The sequence below is a fragment of the Chanodichthys erythropterus genome, chromosome 10 (assembly GCF_024489055.1).
Source record: "Chanodichthys erythropterus isolate Z2021 chromosome 10, ASM2448905v1, whole genome shotgun sequence".
Classification (NCBI taxonomy): Eukaryota; Metazoa; Chordata; class Actinopteri; order Cypriniformes; family Xenocyprididae; genus Chanodichthys; species Chanodichthys erythropterus.
Window position 1 is genome coordinate 28,468,508 of NC_090230.1, and position 24,506 is coordinate 28,493,013.

Here is a 24,506-nt window from a genome sequence, read left to right on the forward strand (position 1 = left end):
CGCCAGAGTACTGCTCTGAATTTCCATCAGTGTACATGTAGTGCACTACTGTAGTACACTACACTGACTGTGCATCACTGGTGCTGAATTTGAGCCGCATACTACCCTCACTATTTCTCCCATAGAAAGATATGGTTAATGTAGTATGAGTAGTATACTAGTATGCAGTTACGATTTCAGCATGTGTTCCCGAGTGCATACTTCACTGTGCACAGCGTTTATGCTAATATTTACAGAGGAAATTGTGACGATTTGATGACTTTTTGAGTCGTACATAGTTGAATTTGAAAATAAAAAGGAAAAATATTAAGATTAGATAAGTTTAGCTGGATGCTAATGCTGTCATGCAACAATGCAATATAGCCTATATATATATATATGAGATAGTTTTATTAAGTATAAAAAATCATGCTTGGGTAAATCTTAATTATGACATAAAGAGTCGAAATTATGACAGATTAAAAAGACATGATTTTGACTTTTTATGTCATAATTATAATTTTTATGTTCAACAGAGCACGATTTATTTTCTCATGTGGCGGAATTGGGCTTCTATTATATTAGTATCTTTCCCATAAATAATAAAGTACATGTTTTTAGTAGATACTATAAGTGTTTTCGCTATGCTGAGCGGACTACATTTCCCAGCATGCACCAGCCGCGCCGCGCTCCGCCCACCGAACGTCCTTCTCTCCAAATGGAAGAGCAGCAGCAGCAGCGGCTGGCAGCGCAAAACTCCCGTATTTGGGCTGAAAAGTGAAACATTCCGAACCGAAGCAACACAAACACCGGGATTATCGATGATCGGCGGGGGGGAAGCTGTCGAACCGCCGCGAACCAGAACCAGCGACCCGGTTCGGCCTCCGGTCCGCCCGAGTGTGTGTTTCTGACACACACACACACACACACACACACACTAGTGTTGTTGTTGTTGTGTTGGCTCGGTCCATCCCGCAGTGATTCGGGCCTCTGGACAAACACCGGGCGTTCATTCGTGTGTCTGGACTCGTTTGGATGGATATGTGACACAAACACGCGTCGCTCCGGGTTCTGGTCCAGGATCAGGATGGAGAACCCGCAGAAAGCAGGTCCGCTGCTCCGCGATCTGACCCGAGCCTTCAACCACTACAACAAACACAACGTCTTCCTGAAGAAGAACCTGAAGGAGACCATCACCTTCTTCAGAGAGATCCGACAGAATCACAGCAACACCTGCAGCAGCAGCAGCACATCTGGACTCACTCCGGATTCAGGTCAGTCCGGTTCTGACGTGTTTGAACACAGACTCCGTTACATATTTACAACTAATGAGCGTGTTTTTCCCAACAATTTTATTTCTATAAATAGAAATAAATATGATCATTAGACTACTATTACAATAAACACATAATATGCATTATTTATACATTTTAATATATTTATGCTAAAAACGATTAATTGTTAAACTACACATTTCTCACGAATTTTACTGTTATTATTACGTTGAATTAGTATTCAATGCTTTATTTTAAGTTTTAGTACTTTTGTTTAAATCCTAATATTTTTTCCTTAAATTTTCTGAATTTAATATTTTCTATTTTTAGTTTTTGTAATTTTACTATTTAAACGTAAACCTATTTTATTTACGTATTTTTAACTTTTTAATTATAAGTTTTATTGTGCGTTTTTATTGCGGTTATCAAAAATGATTTTTAATTGTTTTAGTTAATAATAAGAACATATAAAGTTACTTTAAAAGATCAATAGGTTACGTCACCTGTAAATACTGTCGTTTGGGTTTCATTCTTTAAAGACGAGACAAATAAAGTCATTGATCAGTGGAGCTGTTATCAAACGACTATAACCAATGGATATCGGTTGAACCGGTTATCAGTGGGTTATCATTGGTGTGTGATTGCGTTGTTAGTTGTCAGTGATTCCTGATGACTGTGTGTGTGTGTGTGTGTGTGTGTGTGTGTGTGTGTGTGTGTGTGTGTGTGTGTGTGTGTGTGTGTGTGTGTGTCCTGCAGGAGGTTTAGTGTTAACAGCAGAAAATGTCTTGAACAGGATTTAGTGCGAAATAAGCAGCTTAACTGCTGTGAACAGAGTCGCATTCAACTGAACCAAAGTACCAAACACTCGACAATACTTTATACACACACACACACACACACACACACATTCTGCTGCCAGATGTATGTCACAAAAACATGACCAACTCATGCATCGCCATCAAATCTAAAGATGAAAGTCAGAAATTATATTCGACATTAAAAATCAAGCCTGTTTTAATATTATTTTCATGACATTTTCATTAATGTCACGAGTAAGAATTTGAAGAATGCATCTGAATTTTGAGCAGTATGAGGAATATTGTACTGTTGTTACTTTGATGTTGCACGTGTGTGTGTGTGTGTGTGTGATGTCTTTCCTGTAACAAAAGAGTTTAGCTTGTTCTGACGCAAGCTTCCTCTGGTTTCTCAATAAAATCATTGAGCTGGTTTAATCTGCCGCAGAAAGCATCGGTTTCAGTGACACTGATGTTGGTCTCGTCTCAGACTCACTGACGTCTCACGGAGGTTCAGTTCACTCTCACAACCTTTGACCCTGGCCCATGTGACCCCTGGTCTTTTCCCTGGACCGCACACACACTCTTGCGTGTTTTCATGCATGTTTTTGCGTAGATCAGCCTGTGATTTATAAAAGTAGGTGCATCTCATTTCTCAGGCCTGTCTGATCTCGTCTCGTGTGTTTCTCACTGCTGTGTTCAGGCTTGTTTTCAGCACCAATCAGAGCGCAGCGTTTCTGGCCACGCCCTCATGAACTCATGTAAACACACAGAACCTGCAGTCATGAGCCGCAATCATGCTTCAGTCTGTAACAAACAATATATTCAAGTCTTTGATGTTTTACACATTTGAATTCTTATTCACTAAATGCATTGTATTTTTTTTTATATTATGTAAAAAGCATTGCTTTTAACAAATACATTTAAATGAATGACTTTGAATGCTACAAAACTTATATATATATATATATATATATATATATATATAAACTTTTATTATTTCAGTTAATTCATTAATTTAATTTTTTGCACAATTTTATAACAATTTGATTACGAATTAGTGCAGAGACTCGCACATGACATGCAGGAAAAGATATGCATGTTGCAGCCAGAATCTAAATTGTGCCCACGATATAATAATTCGCTCCCTCGTTTTATTAAATCGAATACAAAAATGAAATCAAATCCGTTAAATCAAATTGAAGAAGCGAATTAGTACAACATGGCCACAATTTACAAAATCGAGGGAACTAATTATATTGTGCGCACAATTTAGTAAAATGAGAACAAATTCTTAATTTGTCAATGACGTGACGGGTCATTTTTTTTGTCCAAAGGCCTTTATAATAATAAAAAACACAGATGTGACAGATCACTTTTATTGAATCCAAAAGGTTTTAATTATATTTTGCTACATATAAAGGTATTTTAAAGATTTTGAAGTGTCTAAAAGTCATTCGGTTTAACCGTCCAAAGGCCAATACAGCCGTTTCACTGGTGATTAAAATATCTTTTAAATTGTAATAAATGTATATATTTTTAATTCTGGCATGATTTTTTTACATCAGATATCAACATAGTGCAAAATGACATTAAAATGATGTGTAGAAGTCGTTGCTTTGTTATGAGAAAGAAAGAATGAATTTCATTGATGTCATTCGGAGTAACCAATATAAAGAGACCATTTTGGATCAAGTTATGCGGTCAATATCATGTGACAGGATGTGACATCATTCAGGACCACATGGTCATGGTCAACTAACTCTCTCTTAACTATTTGATAAATTCATGTTTTCTCTTGATCATACGCATGTCCCGAAACATCAGGTCATTCGGTGCAACCGCTATAAAACATGGAAAATGTTGTAATATTTTAAAAACTTGTACTAAATACAAAATGTTTGATTGTCCTTTTGCTAGATATCAGCCTGTTAACATTGTTTGAAAATATCGTCATTTGGTGTAACCAAAAGTGTAATTTGGTAAAACCGAAATTTTGGTTAAACCAAATGACTTTTTGGTGACAAATTTTGTGTAAAAATAACAAAAGCAGTGATAATTGATTATAAAAAACAACATAATCTCATTGATGACACTTAATGAAACCTTATTTGCCAATGACCCAGATATATATATCTTTATTTTTGTGATAAATTCATAATTTAATTTTTGTGCAATACATTTCCAATTTTTTGTTAACCATTTAACCACAAATTAGCAACTTTGAATACTACAAAACATGCATAAATGTCTGTATTGATTTATTTATTTATTATAACTGCTGTTACTCAAATTAAATATGACTGATGAGATGATACTTTCAGCCTGTTCAGACAGCGAATCTCACTCTGAGGCGTCGGTATGTGAGCGCAGCATTAATCATCGGTTTATGGTGTGATGGCGTTTGTTAGCGTGTTAGCATGCAGCAGTCAATCAGATTACGGCGGGAAGCCGCGTGTGCAGTGCTGTTGTATAAGGCAGTGACTCAGCAGCACTGGGATTATGAGCACTCCTTAATAATATCCAGAATGACTCGCGGCTCTGTGTGTGTGTGTTTAGTCGGTCCGGCTCAGAGACGGTCATGAGATGCAGGCCTCAGGACACACCAACCCAAAGCTTGTTTTTCTACACACTGAAGCATCTCAGACACTAGAAACATCTGCTCTTCCATGCTTTTCTGAGAATCAATTCAAAGCTTTGATTCAGCGATTCATATGCATCATAAATCTTTATAAAAGTCTCTGTGTGGCATTTTTATGAATTAAATAATTTTTTCCTCTAGTTTTTGCAACCAATCTGGTGGAAAATCTTCTAAACGAAATATTAAAATGATTGTTTTAGTATAAATATGTGTAGGTAAGTATTCATATATGGTAATCGTATGTCTCCTTGTCTCTCTCAGGTCAGCTCAGCTGCATCTCGTTCCCGCGTCACGATGAGGATTATCTGCAGAATGTTGTCGGTAGCACCCCCTATATTCTCATCCTGGGTCAGGACTGTTCGGCCCGATACCAGCTCCTGAACTGCCTGCTGGGAGAGAGGCTCCTCCCCCTGGGCTCTGAGGCGGGCGGGGCCTGTGGCGCGGAGGGCGGGGCCTGCAGGAGGAGGAAGTTGTGTTTCACGCACGGCCGTCAGACGCGGTTGAGTCTGGCGTTGCCCGGACAGTACGAGCTGGTGCATCAGCTGGCGGCTCACTGCGGCCGCTGGGATACGGTGCCCCGCGAGGACCTGGAGATCCAGGAGTGCGAAGATCCCGCGCAACGATTGGCCGAGCTGGAGATCACGCTCCATCACGCACTGCTGCAGGTCAGCGGTCATGTAGTCCTAACATTAAATATGGTTTCATTTGGTGAGAAAAGTTACAGGAGCATTGGAAACATCAATCAGCTTCTCATTCTCTGGTGTTTATATAACCCTGTTCTGTGGATCTGGTGCACTTCACATGACCACAGATGAAAAAAAAAAAAAAAAAAAGCCCACTAGTTGCTGCTATGGTGATGTGTGTCTCCGTGGTGATGGGAAAACTGTGTCCCTCCTATAAATACTTGGTGGATTCGGTCATGGCTGAATTCCTTTCTTTCATGAGTTCATTTGTTTTCATGACTGAAAAGAGTTATAATCTCAGTACTTGGACAGGTTCAGATCTCTCTTAGATCAGACTCAACTTAGTCGCAAATCAGACTTCAGCAAGTCTAAAAATCCTCGGATCAGTCTCTAAACAAAAGCTATCAAACTGATCCGTTTCCGATCAGTGTCATTCCAGATCAGGATGTGGGATCAGTTAAATTAAGCTTTTCAATCAGTCACAAATCAGACTCAATCTTGGAGGAGTTGTGAATTAGATTCAGATTCGTCTAAATCAATGAGATCAGTCTGCTATCAAACTCTGATCAGTTTCATATCAGTCTCGAATCATAATCAGATCAGACTCTGGTTCTGGAATCAAACTCAGTCTGATCAAATGGGGCTCAAATTAGAGTCAAACCAGTTTTGTTATAATGTCTTGGATCTGTTGCTAATCAAACTTAGATCAGTCTCAAATCAGACTCACTCTTATATCAGTTTTAAATCTCTCTCTAATTAGTCTAAAATTACTCATTTCAGTCTGCAGACAAACTCAGATCTGTCTTAAATCAGACTGTGCCATGGATGAGCCTCAAATCAGAGTCAAACCAGTTTTGCATCATTTGGGTCTTGGATCAGTTGCAAATCAGATTTGGACTCATTAAAAATAGACTCAGATCACTTTGGTCAAAGTCAGATCAGTCTCAAATCAGACTCAGTCTTGGATCAGTTGCAAATCAGATTTCATTTAGCCTAAAACACTCTGTTCAGTCTGCTATCAGACTCTGATCCATTTCAGATTGGTTTTTGGATCTGTCTTGTATCAGACTCGGCCTTGTATGAGACTCAAGTCAAATTTAATTTCACAATCAGACTCATTAAGGTCTTGGATCGGTTTCAAATCAGACTCAATCTTAGATCAGTTGCAAATTAGACTCCAGTTAAATTCTGATCGAACTCAGATTGGTTTCGGATCTGTCTTGAATCCGACTCGGCCTTGAATGGGACACAAATCAGAGTCAAGTCAGTTTTGCTTCATTAAGGTCTTGGATCGGTTAAAAATCAGACTCAGATCACTTTGGACAAGTCAGATGAGTTTCAAATCCTCGAATGGAACTCAAATCAGAGTCAAATCAGTTTGGCATCAGACCCATTAATGTCTTGGACGGGTTCAAATCAGACTCAATCTTAGATCAGTTGTAAATCAGACTCCAGTTAATCTAAAAACACTCAAATGAGTCTGCTAGACTCCTATCAGAGGATCGTCTTGAATCAGACTGCCTCGAATGGGACTTTTGCATCATCAAGGTCTTGGATCAGATTTGGATTGGTTGAAAATCAGACTCAGATCACTTTGGTCAAATACGATCAGTCTCAAATCAGACTTGGATCAGTCTAAAACACTGTTCAGTCTGCTAGACTCCTATCAGAGTCCGATCAGATTCTGATCCAACAGATTGGTTTCGGATCAGACTCTGGCTCGAATGGGAAATCAGACTTAATCTTAGATCATTTGCAAATCAGGCTGAGTTCAGACTTGGGTCAAAGCAGACTCAGATCAGACTCGAACAGTGTGTTCGTCTCAGAACAGATTTTCTGCATGATTCTCTCTTGCGGTTTGTAACTCGTGTGTGTTTGTTCAGCGAAGTTTGCCGTCACACACATCTGCTAGAATCACGTCTGCTCTCAAATGAACTCCTTCTGTTTTTGGTCGGCACACACACGTTAGCGCCCAGGCGTTAATTAGCGTCCGTCCCTGCGCGGGGCTTGTGGTTCGGTCCCAGCGTACGCTGACAGCGAGGAGTGAAATCTGTGCATCCTGTGAACACATTCCCAGCATTCCTGCTAACACACACACACACGCACGCGTCTTTCTGTCGAGCAGCGTTAGCTGCAGTAGTGGAGAGCGTGTTTGATGCGTGTGAATCAGATCTTTGTTGGGTTCAGGTCTGATGGGCCCGCGGCTCAGCCGGCCGTTTATGAGGAGCCGTGTTTGCAGGCCATCTTTGTTCCAGAGAGACTTCAGCGCTCTATCGCTCTTGTGTCAGAGACGGCACTGACTGACTCTATTGTGCTAGTGTGCTACTGCTCTTTATTCTCGCTCTGCCACTGCGGGTTTGGTGTAATCATACTGCCGAACTTTGACCCTCCCTATCTGATATTTCTTGAACCTTTCTCTTTATCTGTAGAAACACCTACACAAGCTCATTTCACACAGTCAGGAAACATGCAAGATAAATAAGAAATGTGTAATTAATATCACTTTGCAGATATATTAAGAACCTTTGCGCAGATTGAAAATATTGTGGATATTAACTATTAACTGAGAAGTGTGTATTGAAGATATCCTCAAAACACTGATCAAAACTTGTTTTCATTTATCAATGTTTTTTCATAAACTAATTTGATGACTAAAATTGACTAAAATGTATCACTAAATTTTATTGACCAAACATATAAAACTTTGACTTTGAGAAAATATTCAAACACATTTTATTATTGTGTATTTGTTTTATTTATATATAAATTGAAACGTCAAAACAAACACGTGAAAACTGTTTTTGATATAAAAATAATTGATCTTCTAAAATAATGTGTACACTATTATCATTTTCAATTTAGTTGAAAAGTTACATTTTAATTACACCACATACCAAATTATTATGCAAGTGACATATCAGTAAGATTTCAGTAGAATAAACATTCAGATTTTAGTTTTTCTAAGAAAATGTTTGTTTGTTTATTTCTCCAAGTCTTTTTTTAGATAACTTATCAGTCTCAGACAAAATAATTTGCCAGATCTATGGAAACTCTACTTAGAGGTTGTTCCACATTATTAAGCAAGTCACAGTTCTCATGCAATATGGGGAGGAAGAAAGATCTTTCTGAAGATGAAAAGCATGAAATGGTGCAATGTTGTGCAAAAGGCATGAAAACAACTAATATTGTGTGAAAACGTAGATTATCGAATTATCATCAGATTTGTGAGTGATTTAGAGCACAGCAGAACTCGGTCAGATAAAGGCTTATTAATGAAAGTTTCTGTCAAAAAATTAATTGTATTAAAAGGGCAGCTATAAAAAAAGCCAGTGTTGAGCAGCAAACAGGTATTTGAAGCTGCTGGTGTCTCTGGAGTCTCAAGAAGATCTCCACTCACTCACAAATCTTGTGATAATTTGATAATCTCCATTCAGTTTCACACAATATTAGTTGTTTTCATGCCTTTTGCACAACATTGCACCATTTCATGCTTTTCAAGTGTGAAATTAAACCCAATATTGAGACATTTTGATTTGTTTTTATTTGCGCATTGCTTGAAACGTGCATCAACATTTAACTTAATGATGAATGTGTTCTTCTGTAATTTTGCTGACAGGAAGTGAAGATCATGGTTCTTCCGTGTCGTAATGTCCAGCCCGTGGAGGAGGCTCTGGAGGACTGCAGGCGCGGCATCCTTCCCATAATCCTCTACGCCGTCAGCAAGGACACGCTGAGCCCGGAGCAGCTGAAGGAGCTGCACAAGGTGCGCGAGACGCTGCCGTACCCCGTCTGCTTCATCCGGATCCCGACGGACGCATCGCCCGAACCGCCCCGTTCCGCGGAGAAGGAGCGCAGCGCTCTGTTCACGCAGCTCGCGTCTCTGGAGCTCATCGGCGGCTCGGCGGGAAACTGCGCCTGCGGGGCTCCGGCACAGACGCCCGGCAAGATGCAGGGCATTCTGGGAGAGAGTCTGGAGCGCCTGCACCGCGTGTTGGTGCCGTTCATCAGGCAGGTGCTGCAGAACCAGCAGGTGGAGGCGGCGACGCTGCTGAACGCCGTCCACTGCCGCTGCCTGGACCTCTTCATCAACCAGGTGACCTTACAGAAGATGAGCTGATGTGATGTTCAGGCTGAAGAGGTTTTGACGCTGTGTGTGTTTCCAGGCCTTCGACATGCAGCGGGATCTTCAGATAACGCCGCGGCGTCTGGAGTACACGCGCGAGAAGGAGGGCGAGCTCTTCTCCTCCCTCATGGCCATCGCCAACCGCAAGCAGGAGGAGATGAAGGAGATGATCGTGGAGACGCTCGGCAGCATGAAGGAACAGCTGCTGGAGGACGCCGCCAACCTGGAGTTCACAGGTCAGAGGTCAAAGCACTTCCTGCGGCATTCGGGTGTTAATTACATCGCACTCTGCTATCCAAACAGAACAAAATTACAACATTTCAAAGGTTTTGAATCATTGTTCATTTATATTCTCATGTTTAGTTTATTGTTTCAGTTTAGTTTCTTTTAGTTTCAGTTTCAGAGTTTGGTAGATTCAGTTTATTTTGTTTTTATTGTAGTATTTTAGGGCTGTCAGAGTTCATTCAGAAAGATGAAGCAGCATTACATTTCTCCATTTTGTCTGTTTAGTGCAGGCTTGTTAAAGTTTTATAATATAACTAATGTATCTAAAACTAAAATAAACTTGTGGCCATTTCTGTTTTATTTTATTTTAGTTCAATGTTTTTTTTTCTTTGAGGTTTTTTTTTTTTTTTTGTTAGGTAAAATAATAGTTTAGTTTTGTTCATTATGGGATTAAACCGTTAAATATGATGCTCTGAAACCACTGAGAGCCTAGAAAGAGAAACTTCCCCTTTGCTAGCGTGTGTGTGGATCTATTGTGGTTAAACGTGACTGTGTGAGGGGAAATCCACTGGTAGTTATTATTGTGTGTTTGAGGATATTCATTAGTGTTAATGGGTGTCACGTGGCTGTCCTGTTACCATAGCAACAGATGATGAGAATCAAAAGTGAAAAGCTGTGTCTCCTTTCAAAGGCTGCTTCATAGAACACACAATACGCTCTGGGTAATGTTTATCAGTACATCCTTACAGCAGCACAGTCATGTAGATGAACTCCATCGGTGGTTTCTCTGTGTTGCAGACATCATCATGACATCTAACTCTGAGCCCATGAGCCCTAAAGACATCAAGGTGTGCATCAGTCAGATCCAGGATCTGATCGTGATCCGGCTCAACCAGGCCGTGGCTAATAAACTCACCAGCTCCGTGGACTACCTGCGGGAGAGCTTCGTGGGAACGCTGGAGCGATGCCTGGGCAGCCTGGAGAAATCCACGGCCGAGCCCTGCGCGCACAACGTCACCTCCAACCACCTCAAGCAGGTACACACATGCCGTACACACTCATCTCCATCGCTCGCATCATCTCCATCGCTCGCATCATCTCCATCGCTCGCATCATCTCCATCCCTTACATCATCTCCATCCCTTACATCATCTCCATCGCTCGCATCATCTCCATCGCTCGCATCATCTCCATCGCTCGCATCATCTCCATCCCTTACATCATCTCCATCCCTTACATCATCTCCATCGCTCGCATCATCTCCATCCCTTACATCATCTCCATCCCTTACATCATCTCCATCGCTCACATCATCTCCATCGCTCGCATCATCTCCATCGCTCGCATCATCTCCATCGCTCGCATCATCTCCATCGCTCGCATCATCTCCATCCCTTACATCATCTCCATCCCTTACATCATCTCCATCGCTCTCATCATCTCCATCGCTCGCATCATCTCCATCCCTTACATCATCTCCATCCCTTACATCATCTCCATCGCTCACATCATCTCCATCGCTCGCATCATCTCCATCGCTCGCATCATCTCCATCGCTCGCATCATCTCCATCGCTCGCATCATCTCCATCGCTCGCATCATCTCCATCGCTCGCATCATCTCCATCGCTCGCATCATCTCCATCGCTCCCATCATCTCCATCCCTTGCATCATCTCCATCCCTTGCATCATCTCCATCCCTTACATCATCTCCATCCCTTACATCATCTCCATCCCTTACATCATCTCCATCGCTCACATCATCTCCATCGCTCGCATCATCTCCATCCCTTACATCATCTCCATCCCTTACATCATCTCCATCCCTTACATCATCTCCATCGCTCGCATCATCTCCATCCCTTACATCATCTCCATCGCTCGCATCATCTCCATCCCTTACATCATCTCCATCGCTCGCATCATCTCCATCGCTCACATCATCTCCATCGCTCACATCATCTCCATCGCTCACATCATCTCCATCGCTCGCATCATCTCCATCCCTTGCATCATCTCCATCGCTCACATCATCTCCATCCCTCACATCATCTCCATCGCTCGCATCATCTCCATCGCTCGCATCATCTCCATCCCTTACATCATCTCCATCGCTCACATCATCTCCATCCCTCACATCATCTCCATCGCTCACATCATCTCCATCGCTCGCATCATCTCCATCCCTTACATCATCTCCATCGCTCACATCATCTCCATCGCTCACATCATCTCCATCGCTCGCATCATCTCCATCCCTTACATCATCTCCATCCCTTACATCATCTCCATCCCTTACATCATCTCCATCGCTCACATCATCTCCATCGCTCGCATCATCTCCATCCCTTACATCATCTCCATCGCTCACATCATCTCCATCCCTCACATCATCTCCATCCCTCGCATCATCTCCATCGCTCGCATCATCTCCATCCCTTACATCATCTCCATCCCTTACATCATCTCCATCCCTTACATCATCTCCATCGCTCGCATCATCTCCATCCCTTACATCATCTCCATCGCTCGCATCATCTCCATCCCTTACATCATCTCCATCGCTCACATCATCTCCATCCCTTACATCATCTCCATCCCTTACATCATCTCCATCGCTCGCATCATCTCCATCCCTTACATCATCTCCATCGCTCGCATCATCTCCATCCCTTACATCATCTCCATCGCTCACATCATCTCCATCCCTTACATCATCTCCATCCCTTACATCATCTCCATCCCTTACATCATCTCCATCGCTCACATCATCTCCATCCCTTACATCATCTCCATCCCTTACATCATCTCCATCGCTCACATCATCTCCATCCCTTACATCATCTCCATCCCTTACATCATCTCCATCGCTTGCATCATCTCCATCGCTCGCATCATCTCCATCCCTTGCATCATCTCCATCGCTCCCATCATCTCCATCCCTTACATCATCTCCATCCCTTACATCATCTCCATCCCTTACATCATCTCCATCGCTCACATCATCTCCATCCCTTACATCATCTCCATCCCTTACATCATCTCCATCCCTTACATCATCTCCATCCCTTACATCATCTCCATCCCTTACATCATCTCCATCGCTCGCATCATCTCCATCGCTCGCATCATCTCCATCGCTCGCATCATCTCCATCCCTTACATCATCTCCATCCCTTACATCATCTCCATCGCTCGCATCATCTCCATCGCTCGCATCATCTCCATCGCTCGCATCATCTCCATCGCTCGCATCATCTCCATCGCTCGCATCATCTCCATCGCTCGCATCATCTCCATCCCTTGCATCATCTCCATCGCTCGCATCATCTCCATCGCTCGCATCATCTCCATCGCTCGCATCATCTCCATCGCTCGCATCATCTCCATCGCTTGCATCATCTCCATCGCTTGCATCATCTCCATCGCTCGCATCATCTCCATCCCTTGCATCATCTCCATCCCTTACATCATCTCCATCCCTTACATCATCTCCATCCCTTACATCATCTCCATCCCTTACATCATCTCCATCCCTTACATCATCTCCATCCCTTACATCATCTCCATCGCTCACATCATCTCCATCGCTCACATCATCTCCATCGCTCACATCATCTCCATCGCTCACATCATCTCCATCCCTTACATCATCTCCATCCCTTCCATCATCTCCATCGCTCGCATCATCTCCATCCCTTGCATCATCTCCATCGCTCCCATCATCTCCATCCCTTACATCATCTCCATCCCTTACATCATCTCCATCCCTTACATCATCTCCATCGCTCACATCATCTCCATCCCTTACATCATCTCCATCCCTTACATCATCTCCATCCCTTACATCATCTCCATCCCTTACATCATCTCCATCCCTTACATCATCTCCATCGCTCGCATCATCTCCATCGCTCGCATCATCTCCATCGCTCGCATCATCTCCATCCCTTACATCATCTCCATCCCTTACATCATCTCCATCGCTCGCATCATCTCCATCGCTCGCATCATCTCCATCGCTCGCATCATCTCCATCGCTCGCATCATCTCCATCGCTCGCATCATCTCCATCCCTTGCATCATCTCCATCGCTCGCATCATCTCCATCGCTCGCATCATCTCCATCGCTCGCATCATCTCCATCGCTCGCATCATCTCCATCGCTTGCATCATCTCCATCGCTTGCATCATCTCCATCGCTCGCATCATCTCCATCCCTTACATCATCTCCATCCCTTACATCATCTCCATCGCTCACATCATCTCCATCGCTCACATCATCTCCATCGCTCACATCATCTCCATCGCTCACATCATCTCCATCCCTTACATCATCTCCATCCCTTACATCATCTCCATCGCTCGCATCATCTCCATCGCTCACATCATCTCCATCGCTCACATCATCTCCATCGCTCACATCATCTCCATCCCTTACATCATCTCCATCCCTTACATCATCTCCATCGCTCGCATCATCTCCATCCCTTACATCATCTCCATCCCTTACATCATCTCCATCGCTCACATCATCTCCATCCCTTACATCATCTCCATCCCTTACATCATCTCCATCCCTTACATCATCTCCATCCCTTACATCATCTCCATCGCTCACATCATCTCCATCGCTCACATCATCTCCATCGCTCACATCATCTCCATCCCTTACATCATCTCCATCCCTTACATCATCTCCATCCCTTACATCATCTCCATCGCTCGCATCATCTCCATCCCTTGCATCATCTCCATCCCTTGCATCATCTCCATCGCTCGCATCATCTCCATCGCTCGCATCATCTCCATCCCTTGCATCATCTCCATCCCTTACATCATCTCCATCCCTTACATCATCTCCATCCCTTACATCATCTCCATCGCTCACATCATCTCCATCGCTCACATCATCTCCATCGCTCACATCATCTCCATCGCTCACATCATCTCCATCCCTTACATCATCTCCATCCCTTACATCATCTCCATCCCTTACATCATCTCCATCCCTTACATCATCTCCATCGCTCACATCATCTCCATCGCTCACATCATCTCCATCGCTCACATCATCTCCATCGCTCACATCATCTCCATCCCTTACATCATCTCCATCCCTTACATCATCTCCATCGCTCGCATCATCTCCATCCCTTGCATCATCTCCATCCCTTACATCATCTCCATCGCTCGCATCATCTCCATCCCTTACATCATCTCCATCCCTTACATCATCTCCATCGCTCGCATCATCTCCATCCCTTGCATCATCTCCATCCCTTGCATCATCTCCATCCCTTACATCATCTCCATCCCTTACATCATCTCCATCGCTCACATCATCTCCATCCCTTACATCATCTCCATCCCTTACATCATCTCCATCGCTCGCATCATCTCCATCCCTTACATCATCTCCATCGCTCGCATCATCTCCATCCCTTACATCATCTCCATCGCTCGCATCATCTCCATCGCTCGCATCATCTCCATCGCTCGCATCATCTCCATCGCTCGCATCATCTCCATCGCTCGCATCATCTCCATCCCTTACATCATCTCCATCCCTTACATCATCTCCATCCCTTACATCATCTCCATCGCTCACATCATCTCCATCGCTCACATCATCTCCATCGCTCACATCATCTCCATCCCTTACATCATCTCCATCCCTTACATCATCTCCATCGCTCACATCATCTCCATCCCTTACATCATCTCCATCCCTTACATCATCTCCATCCCTTACATCATCTCCATCCCTTACATCATCTCCATCCCTTACATCATCTCCATCCCTTACATCATCTCCATCCCTTACATCATCTCCATCGCTCACATCATCTCCATCCCTTACATCATCTCCATCCCTTACATCATCTCCATCCCTTACATCATCTCCATCGCTCACATCATCTCCATCGCTCACATCATCTCCATCGCTCACATCATCTCCATCCCTTACATCATCTCCATCCCTTACATCATCTCCATCCCTTACATCATCTCCATCGCTCGCATCATCTCCATCCCTTGCATCATCTCCATCCCTTGCATCATCTCCATCGCTCGCATCATCTCCATCGCTCGCATCATCTCCATCCCTTGCATCATCTCCATCGCTCACATCATCTCCATCGCTCGCATCATCTCCATCCCTTGCATCATCTCCATCGCTCACATCATCTCCATCCCTTACATCATCTCCATCCCTTACATCATCTCCATCCCTTACATCATCTCCATCGCTCACATCATCTCCATCGCTCACATCATCTCCATCGCTCACATCATCTCCATCGCTCACATCATCTCCATCGCTCACATCATCTCCATCCCTTACATCATCTCCATCCCTTACATCATCTCCATCCCTTACATCATCTCCATCCCTTACATCATCTCCATCGCTCACATCATCTCCATCGCTCACATCATCTCCATCGCTCACATCATCTCCATCCCTTACATCATCTCCATCCCTTACATCATCTCCATCGCTCGCATCATCTCCATCCCTTGCATCATCTCCATCCCTTGCATCATCTCCATCGCTCGCATCATCTCCATCCCTTACATCATCTCCATCCCTCGCATCATCTCCATCGCTCGCATCATCTCCATCCCTTGCATCATCTCCATCCCTTACATCATCTCCATCCCTTACATCATCTCCATCCCTTACATCATCTCCATCGCTCGCATCATCTCCATCCCTTACATCATCTCCATCGCTCGCATCATCTCCATCGCTCGCATCATCTCCATCGCTCGCATCATCTCCATCGCTCGCATCATCTCCATCGCTCGCATCATCTCCATCGCTCGCATCATCTCCATCGCTTGCATCATCTCCATCGCTTGCATCATCTCCATCGCTCGCATCATCTCCATCCCTTACATCATCTCCATCCCTTACATCATCTCCATCGCTCACATCATCTCCATCGCTCACATCATCTCCATCGCTCACATCATCTCCATCGCTCACATCATCTCCATCCCTTACATCATCTCCATCCCTTACATCATCTCCATCGCTCGCATCATCTCCATCGCTCACATCATCTCCATCGCTCACATCATCTCCATCGCTCACATCATCTCCATCCCTTACATCATCTCCATCCCTTACATCATCTCCATCGCTCGCATCATCTCCATCCCTTACATCATCTCCATCCCTTACATCATCTCCATCGCTCACATCATCTCCATCCCTTACATCATCTCCATCCCTTACATCATCTCCATCCCTTACATCATCTCCATCCCTTACATCATCTCCATCGCTCACATCATCTCCATCGCTCACATCATCTCCATCGCTCACATCATCTCCATCCCTTACATCATCTCCATCCCTTACATCATCTCCATCCCTTACATCATCTCCATCCCTTACATCATCTCCATCCCTTGCATCATCTCCATCCCTTTCATCATCTCCATCGCTCGCATCATCTCCATCGCTCGCATCATCTCCATCCCTTACATCATCTCCATCCCTTACATCATCTCCATCCCTTACATCATCTCCATCCCTTACATCATCTCCATCGCTCACATCATCTCCATCGCTCACATCATCTCCATCCCTTACATCATCTCCATCGCTCACATCATCTCCATCCCTTACATCATCTCCATCCCTTACATCATCTCCATCCCTTACATCATCTCCATCGCTCACATCATCTCCATCGCTCACATCATCTCCATCGCTCACATCATCTCCATCGCTCGCATCATCTCCATCCCTTACATCATCTCCATCCCTTACATCATCTCCATCGCTCGCATCATCTCCATCCCTTACATCATCTCCATCCCTTACATCATCTCCATCCCTTACATCATCTCCATCCCTTACATCATCTCCATCCCTTACATCATCTCCATCGCTCACATCATCTCCATCCCTTACATCATCTCCATCCCTTACATCATCTCCATCCCTTACATCATCTCCATCCCTTACATCATCTCCATCGCTCACATCATCTCCATCCCTTACATCATCTCCATCCCTTACATCATCTCCATCGCTCGCATCATCTCCATCCCTTACATCATCTCCATCCCTTACATCATCTCCATCGCTCGCATCATCTCCATCGCTCGCATCATCTCCATCGCTCGCATCATCTCCATCGCTCGCATCATCTCCATCCCTTACATCATCTCCATCCCTTACATCATCTCCATCGCTCGCATCATCTCCATCGCTCACATCATCTCCATCGCTCACATCATCTCCATCGCTCACATCATCTCCATCCCTTACATCATCTCCATCCCTTACATCATCTCCATCGCTCGCATCATCTCCATCCCTTACATCATCTCCATCCCTTACATCATCTCCATCGCTCACATCATCTCCATCCCTTACATCATCTCCATCCCTTACATCATCTCCATCCCTTACATCATCTCCATCGCTCACATCATCTCCATCGCTCACATCATCTCCATCGCTCACATCATCTCCATCGCTCACATCATCTCCATCCCTTACATCATCTCCATCCCTTACATCATCTCCATCCCTTACATCATCTCCATCGCTCGCATCATCTCCATCCCTTGCATCATCTCCATCCCTTGCATCATCTCCATCGCTCGCATCATCTCCATTGCTCGCATCATCTCCATCCCTTGCATCATCTCCATCCCTTACATCATCTCCATCCCTTACATCATCTCCATCCCTTACATCATCTCCATCGCTCACATCATCTCCATCGCTCACATCATCTCCATCGCTCACATCATCTCCATCGCTCACATCATCTCCATCCCTTACATCATCTCCATCCCTTACATCATCTCCATCCCTTACATCATCTCCATCGCTCACATCATCTCCATCGCTCACATCATCTCCATCGCTCACATCATCTCCATCGCTCACATCATCTCCATCCCTTACATCATCTCCATCCCTTACATCATCTCCATCGCTCGCATCATCTCCATCCCTTGCATCATCTCCATCCCTTGCATCATCTCCATCGCTCGCATCATCTCCATCCCTTACATCATCTCCATCCCTTACATCATCTCCATCGCTCGCATCATCTCCATCCCTTGCATCATCTCCATCCCTTACATCATCTCCATCCCTTACATCATCTCCATCCCTTACATCATCTCCATCGCTCGCATCATCTCCATCCCTTACATCATCTCCATCGCTCGCATCATCTCCATCGCTCGCATCATCTCCATCGCTCGCATCATCTCCATCGCTCGCATCATCTCCATCGCTCGCATCATCTCCATCGCTCGCATCATGTATGCACTGCCATGTAAATGCCGCTCTTCACTCTGAAACATGTATTCAATTAATGCCGCTCTATTTTATTCCGCTCTGTGTGTGTCGCGCAGATCCTGAACGCTGCGTATCACGTGGAGGTGACGTTCCACTCCGGCTCCTCCGTCACGCGCCTCTTCTGGGAGCAGATCAAACAGGTACGTCACCCATAATGCCTTGTACTCGCGCCGCGTGTTTCGGCCGCTCATGTGCGTCTGTCCTCAGATCATCCACCGGATCACATGGGTCAATCCGCCGTCCGTCACAGCCGAGTGGAAGCGGAAGGTCGCGCAGGACGCCATCGAGAGCCTCAGCGCCGCCAAACTGGCCAAGAGCATCTGCTCTCAGTTCAGGACGCGCCTCAACAGCTCCCATGAGGCCTTCGCCGCCTCGCTCAGACAGGTCAGACCTTCACATCACACGACTCCTGAAACACTCTTCAATCGGTGTTCCTTTGGTCTTCATTTGATTACTGCTTATTTCAGTGTTTTTGAGAGTCACACTGCTACGGTTCTAATTTACCTTCATTTGATTATTATATTACATTATATACTATATATAATATATACACATATTTTTTTTCCCCCAGTGAGGGTCATTGGTAGTGACTGATAAAATCCTGTGCTCTGGTGTGTGTGTGTGTGTGTGTGTGTGTGTGTGTGTGCGCAGCTGGAGGAGGGTCACACGGGTCGTCTGGAGCGCACTGAAGACCTCTGGCTGCGGGTCAGGAAGGATCACGCTCCGCGACTCGCGCGACTGTCACTGGAGAGCCGATCGCTGCGAGACATACTGCTGCACGGTGAGACACGATCAGGTGTGTGTGTGTGTGTGTGTGTGTGTGTGTGTGTGTTTGATCTCTGTCTGACTCGTCTGTCTCTCCTCAGGAAAGCCGAAGCTGGGCCGTGAGCTGGGCCGCGGTCAGTACGGTGTGGTGTATCTGTGCGACAACTGGGCCGGACGTCACCCGTGTGCGCTCAAGTCTGTGGTTCCTCCTGACGACAAGCACTGGAACGACCTCGCGCTGGAGTTCCACTACACACGGTAACGGCACGGCGCCCCCTGCTGCACTGGAGACACGCTCACCCACAAACCACTGCAGTAACGCATCATGAGCGCACATGCATCCACACATTTGAGTGATCAGTCGCTATATTTGTGTCAGGTCTCTGCCGAAACACGAGCGGTTAGTGAATCTCCACGGGTCGGTCATCGATCACTCGTACGGCGGCGGCTCCAGTATCGCGGTTCTGCTGATCATGGAGCGATTGCACAGAGATCTCTACACGGGTCTGAAGGTACCGTCACACTTCTGTCTGTGGTTCTGTCCGTCTGTCTGCGGTTCTGACTGACGTGTCCGTCTCTCTCAGGGGTCCCCTTCCCTGTCTCTGAAGGAGCGTCTCCAGATCGCTCTGGACGTGGTGGAGGGGATCCGCTTCCTGCACAGTCAGGGTCTCCTGCACCGAGACATCAAGCTGAAGAACGTTCTGGTGAGGAACCGCGTCTGATTGGCGTCTGGCTCAGTGTGGCGAGCTTCATAACGCTGGGTTTGTTCTTCTGTGCAGCTGGACAAACAGAACCGGGCCAAGATCACCGACCTGGGCTTCTGTAAGCCCGAGGCCATGATGTCCGGCAGCATCGTCGGGACGCCCATCCACATGGCTCCGGAGCTCTTCACAGGTCAGAAACCAGTCGATTCTTCAGAATGAATCAAACACAAGAGTCATCTGCTTTAATATCAGACTGAATCAGTCAGATGACTCACTGAACTGACTCAAATGACTGAAAATTATAAGCATGTTAAACAGATTATTAGATCAAATATAGAGAAACTGTTGCAGAGTCATCAGTGTTTGACTAATAGAATTGCAAATATATTTGCATGTTCATAAATTAATAAATAACCATGTTTATTTTGAAGTATAATGTATGAATCTTGGACTGATTCAGTTAGATGACTCACTTGAATGGACTCAAATGACTCAATAATGCACTGAATGTTCAAGAACTGTGGTTTTGATGAAAGAAATGTTAAAAATGATTCATGCATTTAGTAAAAATATTGATGAAACATATTATTATTTGTTAACTGATTTAGTTTTCATCAATAGTTTAAGTAGAGATGCTCAAGATAATGATATCATATCAGTTATCAACTGGTTTTAGAGTTTATTTCATTTATTGGCATTAATCTATGTTGTATATTTAATAGTTTCATCTTTTATTAATTTAGATGAGCTTTACTGTCATGTAACTCTCACTTTAATATCCTTTAATATTTAAACAATCATTTAATAACCCGGTTAAATAATTTAATAGCAGTCTGCAGCAGATGATTGTTCATACTGTTCGGTGTAATTTTGCGATGCCTACGTTTACCTGAGCATTCAAAAGGGTTGACTTCAGTGTTTTGTTTTTAATAATAATATCAGACTATAAACATGATTGATTTTTAAAATTATAAAAATAATTAATTATTAATTCTATGCTTATTCTTAATATTGTACCATAAAATATTCATTTTAAAGTGAAATATAGTATAATTTTATGGCAATTTTTAATATCAGACCATTTTTTTTTTTTTTTTTTAAATTAAATAATTTTTATTGTAATTTTGAATATTGGACCGTCAAAGTTATTTTCAACATACAGTATAATAGATTTATTACATTTATTATTTATTAAAAAAAAAACTTTGGGCCATAAAAAATATTCTTTTTAAAGTGATAAAAATAGTTACAATTCTATGGCAATTTTTAATATCAGACCATAGAATTTATTAATTTTTATTTTTTTTTTTAAATAATTAACTTTGATGGTCCAATATTAAATATTACAATAAAAATTATTTAATTTTTAAAATTTATACGACTTCAACATCGAGTTCAACATAAAAAATAGTCATATCAGCCCATAGAACTTTTACATTTTAAAAATTAATTAATTTTTATTGTAATATTTAATATTGGACCATCAAAGTGATTTTAAATGTAAAAGATTATATAGTTTTTTTTATTTAAAATTGTTAAAAAAGGTAGTATAATTAAAAATATACTTCAACATTGGGCCATAAAAAATATTAATAAATGATCATTTTTCTGGTAATTTTTGATATTGGACCATGAAAATGTTTGTCAAAATATCACCAGTTTTAAATGTTATTGTTATTTGTATATGAAGGAGTTGTTGAAGTGTGTGTGTGTGTGTGTGTGTGTGTGTGTGTGTGTGTGTGTGTGTGTGTGTGTGTGTGTGTGTGTGTGTGTGTGTGTGTTTTCAGGGAAGTACGATAACTCTGTGGACGTGTACGCGTTTGGGATCCTCTTCTGGTATCTCTGCTCCGGCTCCGTCAAACTCCCAGAAGCCTTTGAGAAGTGCTCCAGTAAAGACCAGCTGTGGACCAACGTCAAGAAAGGTCAAAACGTGTCTGTGAACTCTGGGTAAAGGTCAGCGTGTTCATTGGCTAACGAGAGTGTTCCGTGTTTCAGGCTCGCGGCCGGAGCGTCTGCCCGTGTTCGACGAGGAGTGCTGGCAGCTGATGGAGGCGTGCTGGAACGGAGACCCTTCCCAGAGGCCCCTGCTGGGAATCGTGCAGCCCAGCCTGCAAAGCATCATGGACCGCCTGTGCGACAATTCTGACCAAAAGAGCGGGAACCTCGAGGACTCGAACTGACCTCACGAGAGACGAGCTGCAGCTCTCGAGAACAGAAAACGGACCTTTGCCTACGAACAAACATGATCACGCGTGTCATATCCACCGCTGCTCGTCACGGATCCGGAGATTTTACATGTAGTCGAGTTTGTGTTACAGATGAACTGAAACAGTAATTTTTAGATGGTGTTTAAACTGGTTTACATTATCCTGAGATGAGGTTTTTTAATAAAATGATTTGGACCGATTCACTGCTGCGCTGGATTGAGTCTGAAATGTGTTGAAATGTGAAACACTCATATCAGCGCTATATTCGCCATTTTTAACAAAACACTGAAGTGAGGCTGTTTATAGCAGCTTCACAGAGACAAACGAGGAAATGATCCTCGTATGAGACGATTCAGTTCAATAACTGTCAGGCTAATACTATTTTTTTTTTTCAAATCATGCTTTTGTAAATCAATTATGACAATGTAAATAATAATTATGTGATAAAGTTGAAATTATGACAAAATGTAATAAATGGAAAATTGAAATTCAGAGTCAAAATTGACTTAAATGACTTCCGACTTTTTATTAGTCATAATTGTTACTTTTCAAGTCATAATCTTGACTGTCAGAATTTAAACATTATATTTCATAATTATGACTTTAATGTTTAATGACTTTATGACAACATTTTTTAATTCTGGCAGTCACAGTTATGACTTAATAATAATGACATTAAAAAGTAAAATAAAACCGCTTTTTCAAGTTATATATATGTTGATATTTTGATAACCATTTTCATGGTGTGATATTCAATATTACCGATAAAAATTGACAGTTAATAATTTTGACTTTTCATCTCATAATTATAACAGGTCAAAATAATGACTTTCGGCATGTCATAATTTTTACTTTTTAATTATTGCTTCGTATGTCATAATTATAAATGTGTCATAATTATGATTTATCAAAGCATGATTTTTTTTTTTCTTATGTGGAAATGGGCTTTCATAACTTCATTTTGCAGTTGTCTTTCTACTTCAAAATTTCACGTTTAATTCAATGTGTTCTTGCCGTTACTTTATTTTGAAAAAACTAGTGATTTCTGAGTGAAAACTGGTCAATCTTACACCAGTTTTTTCATATTATCAGGCGTGTAAATGACGCTGACAGATGAACAGAAACTGAGCAGAATCCTTAAATACAGCAAATAAACGATCACGTCACAGTTCATTCTGCCGCCTACAGATGATCTCAACACTAGAGCGTTTCTGGACATGCAAAACTCAACGCTCGTTAATGTTTAGGAGTTTGATCAAAGTATGAGTGGCAGCTTGAGAAAACAAATGAGACGTTAAATATTAAAAACAGATTTACTTCAAGTCAGTGTTTTACAAAGAGTTTCCAGCCGTGTTTCCAGCTAAAACTGGTTCCAGTGATGAGACTGAAACAGAAATACAGTTATAAAGCACAACCTTATGGGTATAAAACATGTCTGTACAGCATGATTCTGATGAGCTTGTTATCAAAAGTCAAAAAATGACCCGTCTGGAGCCTTTCAGAAGACTGAAGCAGCAGATAAAAAGTCAACGCTGGCAGTGACATTTGCTTTTTTCACAGAGAAAGCGTAAATTGTGCCACGGAATAAAATATTTAAAAATGTAATTGCGACTTTTTACTTTTTTTTCCCCTTAGAAGTGAGAGAAGTAAACTCGCAAATCTGAGGAAAAGTCAGAATGGTGAGATATAAACCCGCAAATGTCAGAGAAAAAGTGAGATTTGTGATATATAAAGTTGCAAATTATATTTTTAATTTTTTTTTTGTCAG

General features: G+C 43.0%; 1 protein-coding gene across 2 annotated transcripts; it reads left to right on the top strand.

Annotated features, from left to right (window-relative positions):
- Positions 1-694: 694 nt before the first annotated feature.
- On the top strand, positions 695-23,388 carry dstyk (dual serine/threonine and tyrosine protein kinase). 2 transcript variants are annotated; one of them, XM_067397168.1, is made up of 14 exons: positions 695-1,253; positions 4,950-5,353; positions 8,988-9,464; positions 9,535-9,730; positions 10,518-10,756; positions 19,119-19,202; positions 19,270-19,446; positions 19,714-19,858; positions 19,929-20,085; positions 20,207-20,339; positions 20,412-20,531; positions 20,607-20,721; positions 22,319-22,453; positions 22,527-23,388. In XM_067397168.1, exons 1-14 carry the CDS (start codon positions 1,067-1,069, stop codon positions 22,709-22,711), a joined length of 2,754 nt encoding a protein of 917 aa, XP_067253269.1. In that variant the 5' UTR covers positions 695-1,066; the 3' UTR covers positions 22,712-23,388. The 2 variants fall into 2 exon arrangements, with proteins under 2 accessions (XP_067253269.1, XP_067253270.1); XM_067397169.1 differs by having other exon boundaries at positions 19,714-19,843; positions 22,527-23,387.
- Positions 23,389-24,506: the final 1,118 nt, after the last annotated feature.

Coding starts and splice junctions, on each gene's coding strand:
- dstyk (XM_067397168.1), top strand. CDS start 1,067: ATGGAGAACCCGCAGAAAGCAGGTCCGCTGCTCCGCGATCTGACCCGA. Junction 19,447..19,713: donor TCGCCGCCTCGCTCAGACAG/GTCAGACCTTCA, acceptor GTGTGTGCGCAG/CTGGAGGAGGGTCACACGGG. Junction 20,722..22,318: donor GGCTCCGGAGCTCTTCACAG/GTCAGAAACCAG, acceptor GTGTGTTTTCAG/GGAAGTACGATAACTCTGTG.